The following is a 22976-nucleotide window of genomic DNA, read 5'->3' on the forward strand; positions in this document are numbered from 1 at the left end:
CAAACTCAATACCTTGCCTACAAAAACGTTCCTGTTGGACTACTTATTATAGATGAGTCATTATTCCAAACACTATTAACTTTTTCAAACACTTCTAACAGCTCATTTATTACTTCTAGATTGCTCATAAATACAAATGATGTGACAAGGCTCTTACAACAGAGACAGGACACAAAAAACTGTGGTTTTGATACCTCTAATACTAGTATTTCAGTGCCTATACATCTCTTAAATAGAGATGCAAGTAGTAGGGCAGTAAGAGAAGCAGATTGGAGAGAGAAAGGCTGGATTTAATAATGGTTAAAACTTTGTAGAAAACAAAAGTCAAAAGAACCTAGTCCCAGTTCAGATCAATAGACATTTACTAAAATGCGGACCCGGGTCCTTGAGAACTTCAAATTCCTTCTAGCAGTGTTCCTGGCCTTCCTCCAAATTTTTCCAGGTAACTACATATCTCAAAAGCCCAACGCCTGAGATATTTTAGTGATAATAATAGTAGTTTTTCAGAGTTTAGTGTCTGGGAAAACAGAATATCGCAGTGGATAGAAGATAGCAAGAAAAACTAAACAAAACAATGGTATATTTGAGAGTGCTGGTAAATATGGCCACCTTTGGTAGAGGGGATGTTTTTAATACTCTCTTTAAAAGAGAATTAGAGGGGCCGGGGCCGTGGCTTAGCGGTTAAGTGCGTGCGCTCCGCTGCTGGCGGCCCGGGTTCGGATCCCGGGCGCACACCAACACACTGCTTCTCTGGCCATGCCGCGTCCCACATACAGCAACTAGAAGGAAATGCAGCTATGACATACAACTATCTACTGGGGCTTTGGGGGAAAAAATAAATTTAAAAAATTAAAAAAAAAAGAATTAGAGAGTGGGTTAAATGCTAAATCACATATTTTCTCTTTTCTATATACTATAAAATCAAGGGGAAGAATACCAACCAGGCTAATAAATGCAAAATATGTGTTTCATCTCAAAAGATCACAATTTGTCCACTTGTTAGAGTCTGAAAGAAATGAGAGCTATCATTCATTCAATAAACATTTAATGAGCGTAAATTATGCGCCAACCTCTTGTCTTTCATAGATACAAGAGTGTTAAGTGAAACCTAAGAGACAAAGAGAAGACATCCAAAAGTTTAAAAAACAGCCCGGAAATTAACAAGCACCAAATCAAGTCTGAGAAAATAATTCTACCTAAGAAACAGACAGATGTTGTTTAATACAGTCATTTATATGGCCAAAAGAACACAAAGCAGAAAAGAGGAGGAAACATAAAAGGTCAAAATTTACCAGTCTAATTTATATGTACTAATTACAATAGTTTTTTATTTAATAATCTAAATGAACAAAAAGGACCTATAGGATAACAAAATGATAAAACAGGTATCACTCAAAAAAACTGTGAGGGGCCGGCCCCGTGGCTTAGCGGTAAAGTGCACGCGCTCCACTGCTGGCGGCCCGGGTTCGGATCCCGGGCGCGCACCGACGTACCGCTTCTCCGGCCATGCTGAGGCCGTGTCCCACATACAGCAACTAGAGGGATGTGCAGCTATGACATACAACTATCTACTGGGGCTTTGGGGGGAAAATAAATAAATAAATAAAATTATTTAAAAAAAAAAAAAAAACTGTGAGGAAGAAGGGGCAAGACATGCACTCAAGTCTCTTCAGACTATCTGTAAGATAATCTTTACCTTTTTTAAAGATCTCCAGAAAAAGTCAACCACGTAATCCTTTCAGTGACTGTTCCAGCATTTAACAACTCTCACTCTTGGCAAATGCACTTTAGACTTCCTGTGGGTCACAAGACCATGTGGGGCCCACAGTTCCTCCTCATGATACTGACGATGCCCTCCTACTGGGGCAGAAACCTTCCTTTTTATCCTTCAGAATATACTACAGTCCGGATTTTGACTAAATATTCTTCTGTCTTTCAACACTGCATGCGCCACCCCTCACACCAATCTGCTAAGCAGAAAGCAACTGGCTACTAATCTTTTAGTTACTTTAAGCTCAGCCTGGGCAAGCAGGATAAAACAACACTGAGGGAAACCTGAAAATATGACAGCTTCAAAGTTGTTATGCACAATTTTTCTTCTTTTCCATATAAACTGTGCCATTTAAGAAATCTGCTCCATTCATCTAGCAAATAAATACTGAATCCTTACAAAATGCTAAGCCCTGTGACAATATTCCATCTTTGTTGTTAAAGTTTCATAAGTGCTATCTATATGGCCTGTTCTACTATGGCAATGAAGGACACTGGAGGTCCACAACCACCTTCCATTTTCAATATATCAGGATGACAAAGTAAAAATTTCTGTTACAAGTCTTTTAAAAAGGAAATCATTACATTGCAGACACTAATAAAAATGGTTCCCAAATTTTAGCATGCACTATCACCTACTGACTCAGTGGGTCCAGAGTAGGGCCTAATAATTTGCATTTCTATCAAGTTCCCAGGTGATGCTGATGCTGCTGGTCTGGAGACTACGCTTTGAGATCCATTGCTCTAGATCAGGGGTTGGCAAACATTTCCTATAAAAGGCCAAATAAACATTTTAGGCTTTGTGGGGCCGTACAGTCCCTGCTGCAACTACTTAAAGTGCAAACGCAGCCATAGACAATATGTAACCAAATGGGTGTGGCCATGTTCCAATAAATCATTATTTATGGACACTGAAATCTGAATCTCATATATCTTTCAAAAGAATATTATTTGGATAATACCTTTTGATTTTTTTCAACTACTTAAAAATGTGAAACCATTCTTTGATTGTGAGCCATACAAAAATAGGCAGTGAGCTGGATTTGGCTCGTGAGCCATAGTTTGCCAACCCTTGTTCTAGATGAATAACTGGTTCGCAATTATTTCTCATCAGAAATAGCTGGGGATAATTAAAAAAAAAAAAAGAAAAAAGGGCCGGCCCCGTGGCTTAGCAGTTAAGTGCGCACGCTCCACTGCTGGCGGCCCGGGTTCGGATCTCGGGCGTGCACCAACACACCGCTTCTCCGGCCATGCTGAGGCCGCGTCCCACATACAGCAACTAGAAGGATGTGCAGCTATGACATACAACTATCTACTGGGGCTTTGGGAGGGAAATAATTAAAAAAAAAAAAAAAAAGAAAGAAAGAAATAGCTGGGGGAACTTTTAAATGACCCAGATACTTAAGCCCCATCCTAAAAGATTAGGAATTAATTAGTCTAAACCCTAAAGTGATTCTCATGTACAAGCACGAATGAAAACTACTGCTCTTAATCAATGTTCCCCTAAGTGACTTCTAAGAATGTTTAGGGTTTAATAAGCCTTACATGAATAAAGGTTTCCAGGGTCAGGTATGTTTCAAAAATGAAGTTAAAAAGATTTTCTATTGCAGGACTTCTCACAATATTCTCACAAATCTCCAAGAGGAGACTATATTATGCAATGTTTTCTAGATTCACTTGACCACCAAACCCATGATCTAGTGTTCTATGAAGCACTTGGGAAACACTGCTCTAAATCTTTCATAAAGAATTCCAGATACTCAGGGCCGGCCCTGTGGCGTAGCGGTTAAGTGTGCGTACTCCACTGCTGGCGACCGGAGTTTGGATCCCAGGCACACACTGATGCACTGCTTGTCAGACCATGCTGTGGCAGTGTCCCATATAAAGCGGAGGAAGATGGGCACGGATGTTAGCCCAGGGCCAGTCTTCCTCAGCAAAAAAAGAGGACGACTGGCATGGATGTTAGCTCAGGGCTGATCATCTTCACACACACACACACAAAAAAAAGAATTCCAGATACTCAATACTGAGGTTCATAAAATTACAGCAAAATATGAGAGCAGAAATTAATTAAAAAATGAGAAATAGTTAATTCTTGTCAAAATAATAATAAAAAGACAAACTGATAAATCTGAAGAAATTTAAAAAGTCACAAATAATAGGCAATTATTTTAAAAGGGAGGGGGAAATACAATGATAGATTCGAAAAAAATCAAGGTCAAAGATGGTTTTCTACAATGGCAAACCTAACACAAAAGATGTAGAAAATCTGAACATATCAATAACTATGGAAGAAACTGAAAAAGAATTATCAATGCCCTCCACTCCCATTTAAAGAAAAGGAGATAATGATAAAGAGTCTCAACAGATTTACTGGTGAACGCTCTCAAACTTTTCAAGAACTAGACGACTCCTTGATAAATCCAAAGCATGTTTATCATTATCTCCTGGCCAGACACACAGTAGGCACTTAGCAAATACAGAATGTATTTTTGAAAAATACATTCAAAACATTGTCGTCAAAAACAACTTCTCAGGAAAGAAAGTAACTTTTTATCATATCATTTCTATGGTACCATAGAAGCAGCAGGCAGTAACTCACACTTTGAAGGATTAAACGGTTAAGGTTCTTCCTACTCTACCCTACATTAGGAGAAGGAGACCACAGTATAGTACAGAAAGGAGACAAAGCCACCAGGCCCCACTGGAGAGAAAAGTCAGTGAAACCAACCCCTCACCCCTTTTGTAGCTTCTTACACCAGAGCATCCTAATAACCTATATTACTAACTAGAAGGACACTTTCCTGACATGATGAAAGACAAAAGCAAGAGCTATTAATGTAACAAAATAAACTCTGCTAGAAAGTGAACTCTGCAGGTAACACAAATGAGACAATTTATAAGGAATTGGATGTCTGTTATCTTATTGTTCGACTCAGTTAATGCCCACAAACACAGCAACAGCTTGGTGGTACTCTTCAAGGATTATGAACCTTGCTATTCAAAAAAGTGGCATGTGAATATCAATGATGGTATAAAATAAAAGCATTCTACATTCACTTAGGGCAAACTTGTATAAAAACCTAAAATTGCCTGATTAATCAGTTCCAGAGTACAGGAAAAGACTTCATATTGCTAATTCTTTTTAAAAAGCACTTCACTAACTCCTCAAATCTAAAATATGAAAAAGATTTTAAAGATACTTTAAATAAAAAAATCGTTTCTATTAAATATTTTTAAAATAGGAATAAATGAGCTTTTGAAATTCTAAATAAAATGAGTCAAAAATAGAAATAATGGAGAAAAGTAAAACTATTATTTTTAGAAGATATGATTTACTATCTAGAAAACTTAAAATATCTGGCACAACATATACTTGGTAGATCCCCATTATCAGATTTCTTTTTGAACACATGGTCCTCTACAGTAGACAAGTATACCAGAGTTCAACTTAATCCTTTTTTTTTTTTTTGTGAGGAAGACTGGCTCTGAGCTAACATCCACTGTCAATCCTCCTCTTTTTGCTGAGGAAGATGAGCTCTGAGCTAACATCTGTACCCATCTTACTCCATTTTATATACAGGACACTGCCACAGCATGGCTGGATGAGTGGTGCGTATGTCCACGCCTGACATCCTAACCTGTGAACCCTGGGCCGCTGAAGTGGACCACCCGAACTTAACCACTATGCCCCCAGGCCGGCCCCTCAACTTACTCTTATTAGAGATAATCAGAAAAAAGAACTGGAACTGAGTTGAAAACAGGGGAAAAAAAGGGCCAAGAAAGGTCAGCTACTCAAAGTCAAAGAATTGACAAATGCCAGAAGGATGAATCCTTGCGTAATTCCCAAGCCGGTACTCTGTCCATTTCACCATAGTGCCAGAAGGCACCTTTGGCTTAACAGATATTTATTGAACAACTATTATGCACCCTGCACAGGAGTATAAAAATGAGTAACATACCATGTTTTAAGGAGAGCTAAGCTAAATCAATTGCCCAATTATTTGGTTTAAAATCTAGGTCTCCTAAATTCAATTTCAACAATCCTCCAACTACATAGTTATTACATATCTAAAAATCACATATTCTAACATACAAAGTATTATTCTTCCTATGTATAGTAAGCACCATTTTAATGCTGGAGATAATTCCAAAATTTTTATTGTAGAATGTTATTACAAGAGTACCAAAAAGGGCTGACAACCACACAGACAACCTTTTTTTGTGCTCTTAATAAGGCATCCTCAGTCCTAAACACACACAAAAAATGTAAGAAATAATTTGGGAAGTGGGGAGCGGAGGAGCTGAGCTCTAAGACAATTTCCAAAGCAAACTTGTTCAGTTCAGGTATAGCACATTCTCAAATACGTCACTTGCAAGCTTCCTACTGATTTTTTAATGTAATCACTTAGAAACATGAATATTTAAGTGACTTGAGATAGTCAATCTCAGCAATCTTTCAAGATAATTTCAAGTAATTCAACATCTGTACAACTTGGAGAAATGTGGACTTAAAAATAATATAGTTCAGTGGATTTATGTTGGATGAACATACATAATCATTAACAAACCAACAAAAAGCTCTGTATCTGATCTCAGCGTGTTCAACATTTTCTACCATGGACAAGTTGAAGACCCAGAAATTACACTGAAACATCAGAAAAAACCTTAAGAAAATCACCAATTTCTCTTTCATCTCTCCTGTTCAGCAAAGTAGAACCTGCAGCTGACTGTTACACTGAGACAAGGGAGAGTATAAAAAGCAAGCAGGGCTTTCCAAACAACTTGAGGAAAAAGTCTCACGAAAACGCTGTAATCACATGGATCAAAGGAGGAAGCAACCCTCCCAGAACATGAACCAGGGAGCAGAGTAAAACAGAATGACTCCCATCACCTACTAACCAATCTATACACGAAACACATGTGGAGATTCCAATCACTTCAGAAGAAAATAATCCCCAGGGATATTTGAACTTTAAAAATCATTCTTCAGATAAAGTAACTCCAGTAGGAACAGAAAAGAAGTGATTTTCTCATAACATTGGTGACCGCTGGCCAAGCAAAATTATGATCAAACCATTTTAAGATAAGGTTTCTTTATAAATAAGAACTATACTTACCACAATCCATTCAGCAATGTTTTCATAGAGCTCTGGACTAAAAATTGCTTTTTTAAGCCTAGCTAGAGGACCATCAGCATCTACTAATCTGCACCGCATGAAAACATCACAGTAGCCTCTAAAATCATTGCAAGGAGATCCAGGTTGCAGGGTGATGGTTCGACCACCGAAATGCTTGCTCCACTGCACAGACCCTGTACTGGCACAAGTTGATGGATCCACTGGAAAATAAGTGCCAAATATAAGTTGAAGATCAGATTTCCTATCGGGCTAGTTGGGGAGAGAGGAAGGGAAAGGAAGAAACTGCCTAAAATCATTACCATGACATTTTATATAGATTTTCATTAGTTAGGCTGGATAACACCATTGGTAATTCACCTTAAATGTTACAATATAAACAAACAACCAGCAACTCCTGACTTAGTGCCTACAACGGTTTTAAAACCTTCTAATAGTGTTTATATTAATTATTGCTGTAAAACTAGCAAGTTTTTGTCTAGTGTATCATTTTAAAAACACTGTAGGGACTGTAATCCTAGAAACACAAGGCTATGCTACATTAAAAAATTTCTCAAGAGGATTGGTTTAGCTGGAAATTATCTGTCCAAAGTGTGTATCAAAGTTTAACACTTAAAATTTAGGAGAAAATAAGGTTTTGAAACAGATTTTATACTCTTGTGTTTTAAAAGCCTTACTCTTCTTCATACAGCAGACATGGCATAATTCCTTATCATCTTTGCTTTCAGAACTGGCACAGGTACACTCCTCCAAGCCATATTTCTCACAGATAGAACCTGCACATTGCTGAAAGAAAAATCGAAGACCAATTACTTAATCCCTATAAAGTCAAACCCCTCATTCACAGTAATAGACAGACAGGTATAAGCCTCCAATGCCAAATAAATAAGTAGAAATACAAGTGGGAAAAAAAAGAGCATAGATTAGTATCAGAAATGGATCATATAAACACATTTGAAAAAGAGTAAGTACAAATAAGATAGTACATCTTTTAAAGAAATGGCAACTTAAAAAAATCTAAACAAAACAAAAACAAAGAAAGATTAGAGGAGCATCAATTTTATGTTGGTTATTATGGCTCTTTTATACAAAGAGAAAAATGAAATTTTCCTCATGTAGAGGAAAGTGATTATTTAGCCAAGAAAGTTTTAAAGGCTTCACATTCAGAGAAAATGACCAGAAGAGTTCTTTTATTTAGGCTGTAAAAATATTAATGTATAAAACTTAAAAGCAGTACAAAGTCACATGCCTAGTTGTATAACTTTTTCTCTAGAGAACATCAAACACATGCAGTGGGAAGATGAAAGACATGTCAGGAACTAATTGAATGCCATCAGGCACTTATGCTACACAATATATTCATGGCTTTGTGGGAAATAAATAGGGATATTATTGAAACAGGGACCGAGATTAATTACTTCAACTATGCAGCTTTAATTGTCAACAAATAATTATTCTGAAAAAGCAGGTTTTATAAAATTAAATAAAAAACATAAATCAAATGCTTACCCCATTAATGCACACTTGTGTATGCCTATTACAGTCTGTAAAGTTCTGTTTAGGGTCAGATGCTGGGCAGAGAGCTGTGATGCCATTACACATTCCTTCTTTTGCACAGTCTGAATCATCCCGACATTTCTCAGTTTTTGACTTGAATGCACACTGTGCTGTACAACAAGGACCTTGACTTGGACTAGAAGAAACATTAAGTGATTAAAGAAAATCACTAGACTATTCCCTATATACATAGATATGGTCCTAATTTTTAAATCATAAACCTCATCTTTTCAATAGTAAGTATGTTACTGGTATACAACTTCATATATTGGAATAAGAGGATACTAAATTTCAGCCGCATTCCAGTAAGTGTAGAAAGTGATTAAGCGTCTTATTTTTATAATCAAGGCATACTACATTCAGCATTCTTATTCTATTTGCCTTTAGTGAAAGGCTATAATGGAAAATAGATTTAATATTAGACAAGTTATCAGTGTTTTTCATAGTTACATCATACATTAGTCAATTTATCAATTTTTCTCACATCTATATGTTAAAATCAAACTAGGATACACAGGCCAGCCATTTAAAAAGTACTACACAAACAATATTCTATTGCTTATATCTATCACTACTGAAGTAATTTGACAAGTGAAATAATTATATGACACTAAGTTATAAGAGTTTGGAATCCATATTACATAAATATTTAACGTTAAGAATCTAAAAATATGGATGGTAGTCACATTTTTAAAGCTAGGAACCAAATAATATGTATTTTATTGAGCATCCTTTTTTAACACCCACCACATAAATTACAATTACAACTAGTTCACTCTGCCAACAACAGTGCACTAACCAATCCTACTCCAGAAAAATAAATAAAACCAAACAACAACAAAGTCAAAATTTCAAAACCATCCGCATCTCTTAATCTCAGTTTTAAATTTGTCATAACTGCCTTCAGGTGACTTTATGGAACATTCACATTACTGAAATTAGCAAGGCACCTGCACTGTTTTCCAGGCTTCAGCTTGCACTTTTTCCCCTCTGGCTGGTTTGCATCATAGCAGCACTCATCTTTACACTGGTCGCTATAGCCACAATCACATTCTTCACCTTGCTCTACCATTCCATTGCCGCAAATAGGTTGGCCAGATTCTGAAGGAAATGAACAAGACAAAGTAAGCCTTGTACGCACACTTTCATTTTATTTAAAATGAGCCTCATAACAAAGGGAGAAAGGAAAATTTTGATGAATATGAAAAGTAGAACAAACTAAGAATCTGGAAATTAGGAGACCTAATTCTAGCTCAGTCAGTAACTAGCAATGTGGGCTTGGGCAAATCACTTTCCTTTTGGGGGGCCTCAATTTCTTACTCTGTATAGTGAGGGGATTTGACCTGATGGTCCCTTCTAAGGTCCCTTCTAGAACTGGTAATATTCTATTTAGGCCATGCCACACTGAGCTTTATTGAACAATGATTGCATATTTATATTACACATATAGAAATTAAGTTAGTGCTTCATCAACCAGAAAAAAATTAAAATTTTTTTGTTAGACAGGGAATTTCAAACATACATAGAAGTAGTAAAAGAATAAGTACAATGAACTCCCATGCACCAATCACTTAGCTTTAACAACTATCAACCACATGCTGTGAACAACTCCACTGAACATATTCATTTGTTTTTGTAAATACTCCAGGATGAATCTAAGCGATAAGGACTTTTTTCTTTTTTAAATCTAACCATAATACTATCATCACACCTAAAAAAAATTAACAATATGCTTAATAGCCAATCCATGTTCAATTCTCCTTAACTATCTCTTCACAATTGGTTTATCTGAAGTGAGTCCAACACAAGGTTCCCCAACCCCTCTTCCCATGGTCGCTTTTGGTTGATGTGTGTCTTAAGTTCTTTTAATACATAATAGATTCCCTCCTCTAATTTTATTTTTACACTACTTATTTGTTAAAGAAATTGGGTCATTTTTCCCTATGGAATTTCCCACATTCTATTTGGCTTATGTATCCTAGTCAGTAAGTAATTTTTTTTAAATATACATTAATTTTGCTCTTCAGCTAGACCAAGCTCCTCAAGGGAAGAACCATGTATTATTTATATCTTTTGTAGTCCCACAAAGCCTAACAGTATTGGGTCAAATCTTAGTTCACTAAGGTTAGAGTGTCTGGTCTAAGCATAGTGAATAATTTTAGAAAAGATTTGGGGCTCTCTTTTAAAGTTCTTTGATTTTTGCCAATGGAGTTTAAAATTAAAACAGTAATGCTACTCTTTTTAAGATCACAAAATTACAGAACTTTAGCATCTGCAGGGAAATGATAAGAATCAAATGCCTTCATTTTATAGAAAAGAAAACTAACTTCCAGAGAGTTTATGACTTGCTAGAAACCATTTGCCCCAGTATGGGCAATATACAGACAAAACCTAGGTCTCCTAGATCTAAAATCTGGTGCTCTTTTCTTTCTGCTACACCAAATCAATGAGGAAAATAGCTGTAGTACAGGCTTCAAACTGAGAACTGAGTAAACAGAAGGGAATACATCTCAAGCACAGGAACCCAACATGAAGCACATCTGAATCAAAAATATTCTAGAAAGATTAGCTAAATATTCAGAAAGATCATTTTTATACTTAACCATATCAAATATTAAAAGAAATCTTAGAGGTAACTGAAGCTCCCATCCCTCTCTTTCATTTTATACCATCTCTTTTGCTCTCTAAAACTAGAAGCATGTACATGTACATATATACTAAGTAAATAATAATGATTTTTCTAAAGTCTAGTAATAATCATTTTATAATTCATGTGACATGTAATTTAGGAAAAAAGGAAAAATGATAAAGGCAAAAAACCTTTGATGCAATATTTACTACATATTAATTTTCATTTCATACAGAAACATTACTTCAAATCAGCTATTTGCTAACAGCTTCAACACACAGAAAAAGTGCTGTTTAAATGCAAAAGTTATAATAGGTACATATTTCATTATAACTTAAGAAATAAATACCCTTCCCATGATATCTACAAAGCAATATGCTCATTTTTAAAAGTCAACCTCAATCAGAAAGTTTATCGTGAAAACTCTATGTACAAATGAAGAATCTATTTAGCAGTTCTATGTTAAGAAACTTTAGAAAAACTACCACTGATAATAACAATAACAAAAATGATAACATCAATGTAATTTTAATTTGCCTTTTAAAAGAAAAAGGCGGCTTTAAAAGAAAACGCCAATAAATCAAAGTAAAAATTAATAATTTGGACCTCATCAAAATTTAACTTTTGCTCTGGGAAAGACTCTGTGAAGGATGAAAAGATAAGCTACAGAGTGGGAGAACATATATCCAACAAGTGACTAGTATCTAGACTATATAAAGAACTCTTAAAACTCAACAGAAAAAAAAAATCCAATTAAAAACGACCAAGAAACACAGAAATTTCACCAAAGAAGATACACAGATGGCAAATAAGCAAATGAAAAGATGTTCAACATCATTAGTCATCAGAAAAATACAAATTAAAATCACAATATCACTAAACATCTATCAGAAAGGATAAAACAAAAATAACAAAAATACCAAAAGCTGGCAAGGATGCAGAGAAATTAGATCACTCATACACTGCTGGTGGGAATATAACATAGTACAGCCACTCTGGAAAACTGTTTGGCAGTTTCATATAAATATAAAACATAATTAGGGGCCGGCCCGGTGGCGCAAGTGGTTAAGTGCGTGCTCCGCTGCTGCGGCCCAGGGTTTGCTGGTTCAGATCCCGGGCACGTACCAACGCACTGCTTGGCAAGCCATGCTGTGGCAGCATCCCATATAAAGTGGAGGAAGATGGGCATGGATGTTAGCCCAGGGCCAGTCTTCCTCAGCAAAAAAAAGAGGAAAACTGGCAGATATTAGCACAGGGCTGATCTCCTCACAAAGAAAAAAAACATAATTAATTACTATATGATCCAGCAATTGGACTTGGGGGCATTCATCCCAGAGAAATAAAAACTTATGTTCACATAAAAAACCTGTACATGAATGTTTATAGCTGCTTTATTCATAATAGCCAAAAGCTAAAAATACCCCAGATGTCCTTTAACAAGTGAATGGTTAAACTGTGGTACATATATACCATGGGATACTACTCAGCAGTAAAAAGGAACAAACTATAAATATAGGCAACAATTTGGATGAATCTCCAGGGAATTATGCTGAGTGAAAAAAGCCAATCCCAAAAGGTTACATATTGTATGATTCCATTTACATAACATTTTTGAAGTGACAAAATTTTAGAAATGGAGAACGGTTTAGTGGGGCAGGTGAGAGGACAGCAAGAGGCAGGTGGATGTAGTTATAAAAGGGCAACACTGAGGGTTTCTTGTGATGATGGAAATGTTCTGTATCTTGACTGTGGTGGTGGATACATAAACATACACATGTGATAAAAGTGTATAGAACTAAACACACACAGAGAAATGAGAACAAGAAAAACTGGGAAAATTGCAATAAGATCTGTGGATTGTATCAACGTCAATATCCTGGGTGTGATATCGTACCATACAAATTTTGCAAGATTTACCATTAGGGGGAAATGGGTGAAGGGTACATGGAATCTCCATTATTTCTTACAACTTCACGTGAATCTAAATTATCTCTATAAAAATTTCAATTAAAAACAAAGGGCCATAACGTTATATCAATTATATCTCAATTAAAAAAAATCCAGCTAAAAAAACCCAAAAGGCTATGCTTATCTGGAAATCTTCCTCAATTCTTTCTCCTGTGCAGTCATATGCTTAACCCATCTTTGAGTGTTCTTTATGCGCAAGATGAGCAGGCCGTGGTGCTTGTCCTCAAGTAACTTATAATCTTGTGAAATAGGACAAGGACCCCAAAAAAACATAATACAAGGTAAAATATTTACAACACACAAAATGCCACAAGAGAGGCATAACAGATGAATAGATAAATAAAATGCGGTCTATTCATACAATGGAATATTATCTGGTCATAAAAAAGAATGACATTCTTTAAATTTTTTTTTCCCCCCCAAAGCCCCAGTAGATAGTTGTATGTCATAGCTGCACATCCTTCTAGTTGCTGTATGTGGGACGCGGCCTCAGCATGGCCAGACAAGTGGTGCATCGGTGCACGCCCGGAATCCGAACCTGGGTCGCCAGCAGCAGAGCACGCGCACTTAACCACTAAGCCACGGGGCCGGCCCAAGAATGACATTCTGATACACGCTATAACTTGGAGGAATCTTGAAAATATTAAGTGAAATAAGCCAGACACAAAAGGACAAATATTGTATGATTCCACTTATATGAGGGACCCAGGATAGGCAAATTCATAGAGACAGAAAATAAATTAGAGGTTACCAGGGGCTGGGGAGTGAGGGGAGCAGGAATTATCGCTTATTGGTTACAGAATTTCTATTTGGAGTGATGAAGAAAGTTTAGAAATGGATAGTGGTAATGGTTGCACAACACTGTGAATGTACTCAATGCCCCTAATTGTACACTTAAAATTAGTTTAAATACAAATTTTATGTTATATGTATCTTACCATAATAAGAAAAAAAAAGAATTTCATAGCAGCTTTGTTCATATTAGCCCAAACGTGAAAAGACCACGTGTTCATCAACAGGAGAGTGGATGAGCAAACTGTGATATATTCATACAATTCAATACTATTCAGCAATAAAATGGAACAAAATATTAATGATGAATCTCAAAATATTATGCTGAGTGAAAGCAATCTTCCACAAAAGGGTACATACAAACTATATGACTCCATTTATATGAAGTAAAACAAGCAAAATTTATTTGTGGTGAAATAAATCAGAATAGTGGTTGCCTCTCAGGGTGTGCTGGGGACAGAGACTGATTGGGAAGGGAAATGAAAGAACTTTCTAGAATAATAGAAATGTTTTATATTTTGACAAGTGCTAGGTTATACTGGTAAATGCATTTGTCAAAGCTCATCAAATGGTGGACTTAAGATCTGTGCATTTCACTTATGTAAAAAAACAAAAAAAGGGGGCCAGCGCAGTGGTGTAGTGGTTAAATTTGCATGCTCCACTTCGGCAGCCCAGGGTTCGCAGGTTCGGAATCCTGGGCACGGACCTACGCACCACTCCAAGCCATGCTGTAGTGACATTCCATATAGAAAACAGAGGAAGATGGGCACAGATGTTAGTTAAGGGACAATCTTCCTCAAGCAAAAAGAGGATTGGCAATGGACGTTAGCTCAGAGCCAATCTTCCTCGCCAAAAAAAAAAGAACCACAAACAATATTGAACTCTAGTTAATGATATGTAGGCTAAAGAGTTTAGGGGTGAAGTATACTGATATCTACAATCCACTTTAAAATGTAACAAAAAAATATGGACTGAGGGATGGATAGATTGATAAATGCGTGATAAAGCAAATACAGCAAAGTATTAACAATTATAAAGTACAAGTGGTGGGTACATAGGTGTTTACTACATAATTCTTTCAAGTTTGAAAATATTCATAATACAATGTTTGGAAAATATACATACCAACAAAACAGTTGTTTCTCTTCTTCTCAAGCACTTGGCTTATATTTCTAATACTACAGAGGGAGAACTTGTTGTTGTTAAGTTTGTCCCCAGATGTTGCTCTTGCATACATGATGTAATTGCCATTTTCTTTTTGTCCTAAATTCTTAGATTCTCCCGGAGTGCACTCTGTTCCAGAATCATGCTGTCAAACAGAATACAGAGTTACATAAACAGGAAGTAAAATAAGGTTTTCAGGTCATCTGATTAAATGTAATTTCTCATCAGAACAACAATGGAAGCTTGTGGACTCTCCTTTAGAAAAGATCTTACAATTGTTTTAGATGTGAGAAGGAAAACAATTTGCTCTTTTAGGGGCCACTGTCTTAGAAGGGAAGGAAAAACCAGTGAAGGTCTAACCACAACAATTTATAGCTTTGTAAGTAGGGAGTAGAATGGAGGACAAACTGTCATAAGCTCACCTACTTTTAAAACTAGTAACAAGAATATAAACTACTTAAAAACTACTAAATATTCTTTAAAATACATGCTAAATTACACGTTATGGCTAGTTCAGAGAAGACAGAGGTGGGAAAAGACAAGAAACAAAAGAGAACGGCATGGGGCTAAGTAAATACATGATAGGCATCTGAGAGAGTTGACTTATTAACTAGTACATAAGACAGATAGGTAGGGGCCCGCCCAGGCAAGCAGTTAAGTGCGCGCTCTCCACTGCAGTGGCCCGGGGTTCGCTGGTTCGCATCCTGGGCGCACACCGACGCACTGCTTGGCAAGCCACGCTGTGGCGGCATCCCATATAAAGTGGAGGAAGATGGGCACAGATGTTAGCCCAGGGCCAGTCTTCCTCAGCAAAAAAAAGAGGAGGATTGGCAGATGTTAGCACAGGGCTGATCTTCCTCAAAAAAAAAAAAAGACAGATAGGTAAATGCTGATGAGGGATAGAAACACAATGATCTATTTTTAAATGAAAATTAAGAAAAGCCAAGAGGTAAAACCACAACATTGCTCTGCAGAATAAAACAGGAGACATACAAGTACATATGCACAGAAATAGTTTTTGATGTTGGTAAATATTACTGAATTATCAGATACATACAGAAAAGTACCAAACCATAGCTCCATGAATTTTCTCAAAGTAAATACACTCCTGTGACCAGCACCAAAATCAAGAAATAGAACACTACCAGATCAGAGGAGCACCCCCACCGTCAGGGGATATGCATTTAAAAACAAACTTCACAATACTCCTCAAACAACAATTCAGAACTTGTCAGAAAGGGTGAAAAACACTGGTCCTAGAGCAATAGTTCTATTTAATTAAATTATTGTTTTGAATACTCAACAATGCTACCCTCCAGAAAGAAAAGGAACGCCCTGGGCATTCCATTTCTTCTCAAAACCCATCTAAGTTACCTTCATTTTCTTCTCCCCAATCTGAAACAACTATTAAAAATGTGATACTTTTATTTTTATTCTTCCAGATACATCTTGCCTTTCTCCTGAACCTAGAATCAGCATTTAACAACTCTTTACTATTCTCCAATATTTTCTTGCTTCATGTTTTCACTCTATAGAATTCAATTTGGTTCCTGATAATGTATGACACTAGAATTATTCTCAGCATTAGAATTTCAGAAACAGAAAAAAAAAAATCCCAATACTGTATAACTCTTGATGTCATCACAGAATATCTTAGCACCTTTCAATTCAATAAGTATTAGTGTGTGTCCAATACTATACAAGGAGGAACTAAAATACAATATAAAAATATAAAGATGAGTTAAAGCACTGTCCCTAGCCCTCAAAGGACTTACATTCTTTTTAAAAGGGATAGCAAATTTTGATATCCCTGCCTAGTCTGACTCTCTGCCCCATAAATCCATGACAGATATTACTAAGAAATTATTATTTTACTAGCCCAGCGCATATTGTAATGGATCACCACAAATGACCATGGAAGGAGGAACAGGTTATAAACAAGCATGCCAGCTACTTATCATCCTCACAAAAGGGAATAAAACGAGCACACAAATAAAACATAAAATAGAATAGAAAGGTCATCTTTACTGCACCCCAAAAAGTGCTGTCAGAGTTCAAATAAAGAGAATGGTTTCACAAAGAAACTAACTTAGTTTGACAAGAAAAACTCCTTTCTGACTATAAAAACAATACATACTCTTCTAGAAAATTTAGAAAAAAAATGGCTAAAAATTCAATCATAATCTAACACCCATAATAACTACTATTAACATATACGTCTATTTCCTACCTGACTTGTATCTAGTTATATCGTATTTTAATAAAAATTTGGACTATACCACGTGTACAGTTATATACATGGTTTCTTTCAGCTTAACAGTATAGGGTGAGCACTGAAAAACCTGATTTTTAAATGACTGCGGAGTATTCTGTGATACTCTCCTATTGTGGGGCCATTTAGGCTATTTAAAATTTTTTGCTATTACAAATAAAACTGCAATGGATATCTTGAAATGTACATAAATCTTCAACAGATTCTGTATTTATTTCTTTTAGTTGGATTCCCAGAGGTAGAGTTACTGAGTTAAAAGGTCAGACATTTTAAGGGTCCTGATACAATGCCAAACTGCCTGTCAAAGGGTCATATTAATTTACATTCTATAACAACACGATCAAGATTTCAATAGGCAGAGTTGGGAAGGAATTGACTTCTTGGCACATGGAAAGTTTTTAAAGGACTAGAAAGTACTTAATTTGACAGGAGAGGGGAGATAACACTGGAAATATACTTGGACCCAATTTATGAAAAACCCTAAATGCTAAGATAAGGAAACTGTATCGGTAATATCAGCAGGTACTAGAAATAAGGTTGTAAACAGAAGTGACATGATCAGAACAATCAAAACTATACCAAATATTAATCTGGTAAGAGTGGGTATATTAGAATTTCCACATTGAGAGACAGAAATGTCTTATTTATGATTACAGCTTCCCACAACAAAGCTTATAAAGTGGTTAACAATAGGTGTGCAATAAATATTTGAGATAAGATAAATATAAGGAATAGTGTGAATCACTCAGAGAGAAAGTAACAGGGACATAGTACAGATGTATAACACAAGAGCTAAAGACAGATTTCAGATAAGGATGTCAAGGGAGACAGGCTCAGGAGTTTACGGTTCTGGCTGATCCTTCTATCAAATTACTTAATAAATATTTACTAAGCACCTACTATACATACATGTATGGTAGTGTGAACAACATGCACAAAGTATGGGGTGTGACTGAACATGGCAGCATCATTAAAAGTAGTCTGGTATGACAGGAAAAGACAGCAAGGTAGGCAAAGGGTGTGAACCAATTTATCTATTAAACAATAAGCAATATATTATTAATGTAGTAAAAACACCTTTCTGGCAATTGAGTAGGAAACAGATGAGATGGGAAGTGAAAAGACAATATACTAGATTTCCCCACTCCAAGTGTGGTCTGCAGACCAGCAGCAGCATCACCTGGGAGTGTCTTAGAAATGCAGAAACCTGGGCCCAACCAAAGACCCACTGAAGCAGAATCTGTATTTTAAGATGTTCAGTAATTTGTATGCACATTAAAATTTGAGAGGCCCTAGACTAAAGGACAGAAGAGTAGTTGGAAGGGTACTACAATTCCCCTGGTAAGGGTTGGAATCAAGAGCACAAGGAGAGAAGAGAGGACACTTCCCTTGAAAATGCAAATTAACCATGAACAACAGTTCTCTGCTCATCTGTAAAATTAAAATTACTCTTTTAAGAACATATCACAAAAGCAGTCAAGAGGTAGAGAGATTAAACACATTTTTAAATACTTTATCCAAGAGTATTGATAACAATCTATCAATTTCTGATTGGAACTTAGTAAAGACTTGCAATTTAGTGAGATGACACATACTTTACAAACTGGGGGAAAATTAGAGAAGTGTATTTGAGGGTTTTAAGCTACAAGTATATAATCTTTTTCTAAACTCATAAAATTTTCCATTTTTAAAATAAGGTACAAATAAAATGAATTTACATATATTTTTAAATGAAAATTCCCCAAACCTGTTATTTTAATAAGCCTTCCCAAAATCACAAACAGAATATTTTTCAGTATTTTGTATTTCTGTGTGTAATCTTTAGGTCACTTGAAAATCAACATAATAGACCGGGTATTTACTGATACCAAAAAATTGTTAATTTTGTCAGGTATTATAACCACACTGTGGTTATGTAAGAAAATGTCTATTTTTTTAGAGATGCATACTGAAATATGTAAGGATGAATGAATTTGCTTCTAACGTCTTACAAAGAAAAAGAAAAAAATACAGAAAAGAGATGTGGCAAAATCTTGATAATCATTGAATCTGAAACAGAGGTTGGCAAACTGCAGCCCACAGCCTGTTTTTATATGGCCTAAGCTAAGAATGGTTTTTCCATGTTTAAAGGATTGTAAAAACAACAAAGAAAAATATGCAACAGAGACCAAATGCTATCCCCAAAGCCTAGAATATATACTAGCAGGCCCTAGACAGAAAAAGTTTGCAGACTTTGTTTTGGATCATGGGCATATGAAAGTTTGTTGTACTATTTTTCTCTACTTCTTTGTATGTTGAAAATTTTTCATACTAAACATTTTAAAAGATCAATCTCACTCAACAGTAGAGAAAGACAAATCTAGTAGACTCCAATAATGCTTTAACAGAGACCAAGCAAAAAAAAAAACCACTGCACAATTTGCTAACATTCAAAATGTACTTTAAACAACGAAAAGTGATTCTCATTCAATAAATATTTGAATGAATCATATACCAGGCACTGTTCTAGGGCCAGGAGACATAGAAGTGAATGAAACAGACAAAATCTTGCCTTCATAGAATGCTGGCATTGTTATACTTACTTTTCTTATTTTTATCACAAATATTCTTTCTCCCTTTCGGTATGGTCAAGTATATTACTGTATTCTGATATATAAATGCTAAACATTCATAATTACTTGTTTTCATTGTAAACAAAAAAAATCACTTGACATAAAAGTTAGGTCAATAACTTTAGAAATCTAATAATTAGGCAATACTTACTGGAGAACCAAAGTTATGTCCAACTTCATGAGCAAAAGTAATATGAGAGACTTTGGGGGGTACATGAGACCCATAGTTCTGAACAGTAATAATTCCAGTGTTTAAGGACTTCTTCTTACCATCTGAATAGAGTTTACTTTTTTCACATATTCCTCCAGAGCTTCCTAATTCAGAACAAAAGATGGCTAAATTAGCACCTATTTTTCCAAAAAATAACTTTCTAATATATGCTATATTAAAACATTTTATATTTTGAGTCCAAAATACAATAGGTACCCACCTATATCAAATACTCAAAAGTTTCTTTGATCCAAGATTAAGAAGTCATTTCAAATACAAGTTTTAATGGCACACACAAAGAAATTCTCAGGATTGAGTACAAAGCCGTTATAAAATGTTCCTCTTCATCATAAAATGTCCCCAAATTTTTGCTACCATTAATTTAGCAAAACAAATATTTAAGTTTCTGTTAAATGTGAATATCTCAGTATTTACACTGAGCCAAAGCCTATACCTTTTCATCTTTTAAAAACAAAATTTATACTTTACTTAAATGAAAGTTGAACAAAATATTCTCAGGTAGATTCTGAGAAAGTCACTTCTACAAATAATAGCAGTGACCCACAGCAGTATATGATTCACTATCCTGTGAGGCAACACACAATATATTTTTAAAAAAGTAGTGGTTGCCAGGGGCTGGGGGGCGGGGGGTGGAACAGGGAAAGATTGGCAAAAGGGTACAAATTTTCAGTTAAAAGATGAATAAGGTCTGAGGATCTAATGTATAATATGATGACTATTGTTGATAACATTGTATTGTATAAGTGAAATTTGCTAAGATAGTAGAACTTAAACATTCTCACCAAAAAAAGAAAAGAAAAAGGTAGACAGGTGAGGTGATGGATGTGTTAATTAACTCAACGGAGGGAATCCTTTCACAATGTATAGGAATATCAAATCATCACATTGTACACCTTAAATATCTTACAACTTTATTTGTCAATTATACCTTGATAAAGCTGGGGGAAAAAAGGGAAAAGAATTATGCCAAGTGGGTAAAAAAAAAGCAGAGGAGGGAAGGAAGGAGAGACAGTAGGAAGGGAGAGAGCAACTGTGGCAAAATGTTAACTGATTAATCTATCAGGACTTCACTGCAGTATTCTTGCAACTTTTCAACAGGTTTGAAAATTCTTTCAAAATAAGTTCAAAAAATTGAATTATGATTTTCCAATGTCTTGAGAATAATTTCAAATTTTAAAAGAAAACCCATAATTCTACTTATATCATACATATTAAACCATTTTGGGCCGGCCCTGTGGCTTGGTGGTTAAGTGCGCGCGCTGCGATGCTGGTGGCCCGGGTTTGGATCCCGGGTGCGCATCGAGGCACCACTTCTCCGTTCATCCTGAGGCCGAGTCCCACATACAGCAACTAGAAGGATGTGCAGCTACGACACACAACTATCCACTGGGGCTTTGGGGGGAAAAATAAAATAAATAAAATCTTTAAAAAAATAAAAATAAAAAAAAATAAACCATTTTATAATTCACCTATTCAGTAATAGTTTCTGAACTTTAGACTAGAGCTTAATACCAAAATGAAAGTGCTAAAGGCAGTTAATATAAGACCTGAGAAAAATATATATATAACAGGAAAATCAGAAACTGACTGGCCAGTCCATGTCTTTATGTACATTGTACTGAGAAGACCACAGTTCTTTTAATAACTCTATTAAAGACTTTTAGTGAGAAGTTTTTTAGTTTACAATCACATTTAAAAGCTTTCTCTATTTGATTTTTTATTAAAATACCATAAAATGGATTAGGATATTCTGATAACTGATCAAATTATTTCAAATTAACTTTCTAAGTACAAAGTTATAACCAAGTTATTAAACCATTAAAAAAATCTAATATTTATAATCCCTGATAAAGCATATAATAGAAGGCAATTCAAAATAGATCTGCAAAAATAGCATGACACTACAATGGCTTCCCTGGTCCTTTTAATATTAGAAAATGAATGGCAACAAAACATAAGTCTGAATTACTGTTACAACACGATTTAGGAAGCTGAAATGATAAGGTGATTCACAGAAAAATAAACTGAAAGACTGAGCCATATGTAGATTTTAACCAGCAAAGGACTGAGGACCTTTATGATATTCAAAACTTACTACCTTTTCTACACAGAAAACAATAGAAAGAAGGGCAAATGATTTATGAATATTTAATATATTTTCTTAAGCTACTTCTACTTCTGGAGATGAGTCCTAAAGACTGGATCATTATTTCTAGAAAAGATATGAATAAGCACTCTGTATGTAATAATTATAGTCTAAATATTACAGTTTTAAACAAACAATAAATTAATATCCTGCCTTAGTGAAGCTTTGTCATATGGAAATTGGTCCAATGCAGTACTGTCAAACTTGAATTAAGCATAGAAGACTCCACACTGCAAATCTTTATCAGTTAAAAAAAAAAAAAAAAGTAAATAGCATATATTAAAAACTCTAATAATAGACTTTTCTGCATTTTTAAGGTTTATCTAGTTTAAAGGTGGTTCATACATAAATTTGAGTGTATTCTTCTGAAATATAGTCTTTGTAATTCATATCTTGTTTAACTTCCCAAACAACTGCTTTTGGTTTTAATGACTATTGCTTATAGGAAAGTTTAATATTTATTACACACTAATAGCATATGTTGGAATAACTCAATTATATAGGAAAAAATAAAATACTATATCTAATTTTAAAAGTTATGGTTTAATTTTTTTAAAACACTGCAACTAGTTTTGATATGCCAGAAACTCAATTAGTGATATCATATATACATACAACCAAATCATAAATCAAGTTCAGTAGGTGCTTTATATTATAAATTTAAGATTTTGCTACATAAAGTCATCATTGAAAAAC

General features: G+C 35.2%; 1 protein-coding gene across 1 annotated transcript in view; it reads right to left on the reverse strand.

Annotated features, from left to right (window-relative positions):
* Positions 1 to 22976, reverse strand: part of ADAM10 (ADAM metallopeptidase domain 10) — a 130938-nt gene that overhangs the window by 20053 nt on the left and 87909 nt on the right. Inside the window, exons 9-14 of the mRNA XM_004421628.2 lie at positions 20054 to 20217; positions 14980 to 15163; positions 9416 to 9566; positions 8418 to 8601; positions 7586 to 7694; positions 6891 to 7111 (exon numbers count right to left, since the gene is read on the reverse strand). Coding sequence (XP_004421685.1) covers positions 6891 to 7111; positions 7586 to 7694; positions 8418 to 8601; positions 9416 to 9566; positions 14980 to 15163; positions 20054 to 20217 — 1013 coding nt within the window. The remainder of the gene's footprint in view (positions 1 to 6890; positions 7112 to 7585; positions 7695 to 8417; positions 8602 to 9415; positions 9567 to 14979; positions 15164 to 20053; positions 20218 to 22976) is intronic.

The sequence above is a fragment of the Ceratotherium simum genome, chromosome 3 (genome assembly GCF_057802395.1).
Source record: "Ceratotherium simum simum isolate JZ-2026a chromosome 3, ASM5780239v1, whole genome shotgun sequence".
NCBI classification, from domain to species: Eukaryota; Metazoa; Chordata; class Mammalia; order Perissodactyla; family Rhinocerotidae; genus Ceratotherium; species Ceratotherium simum.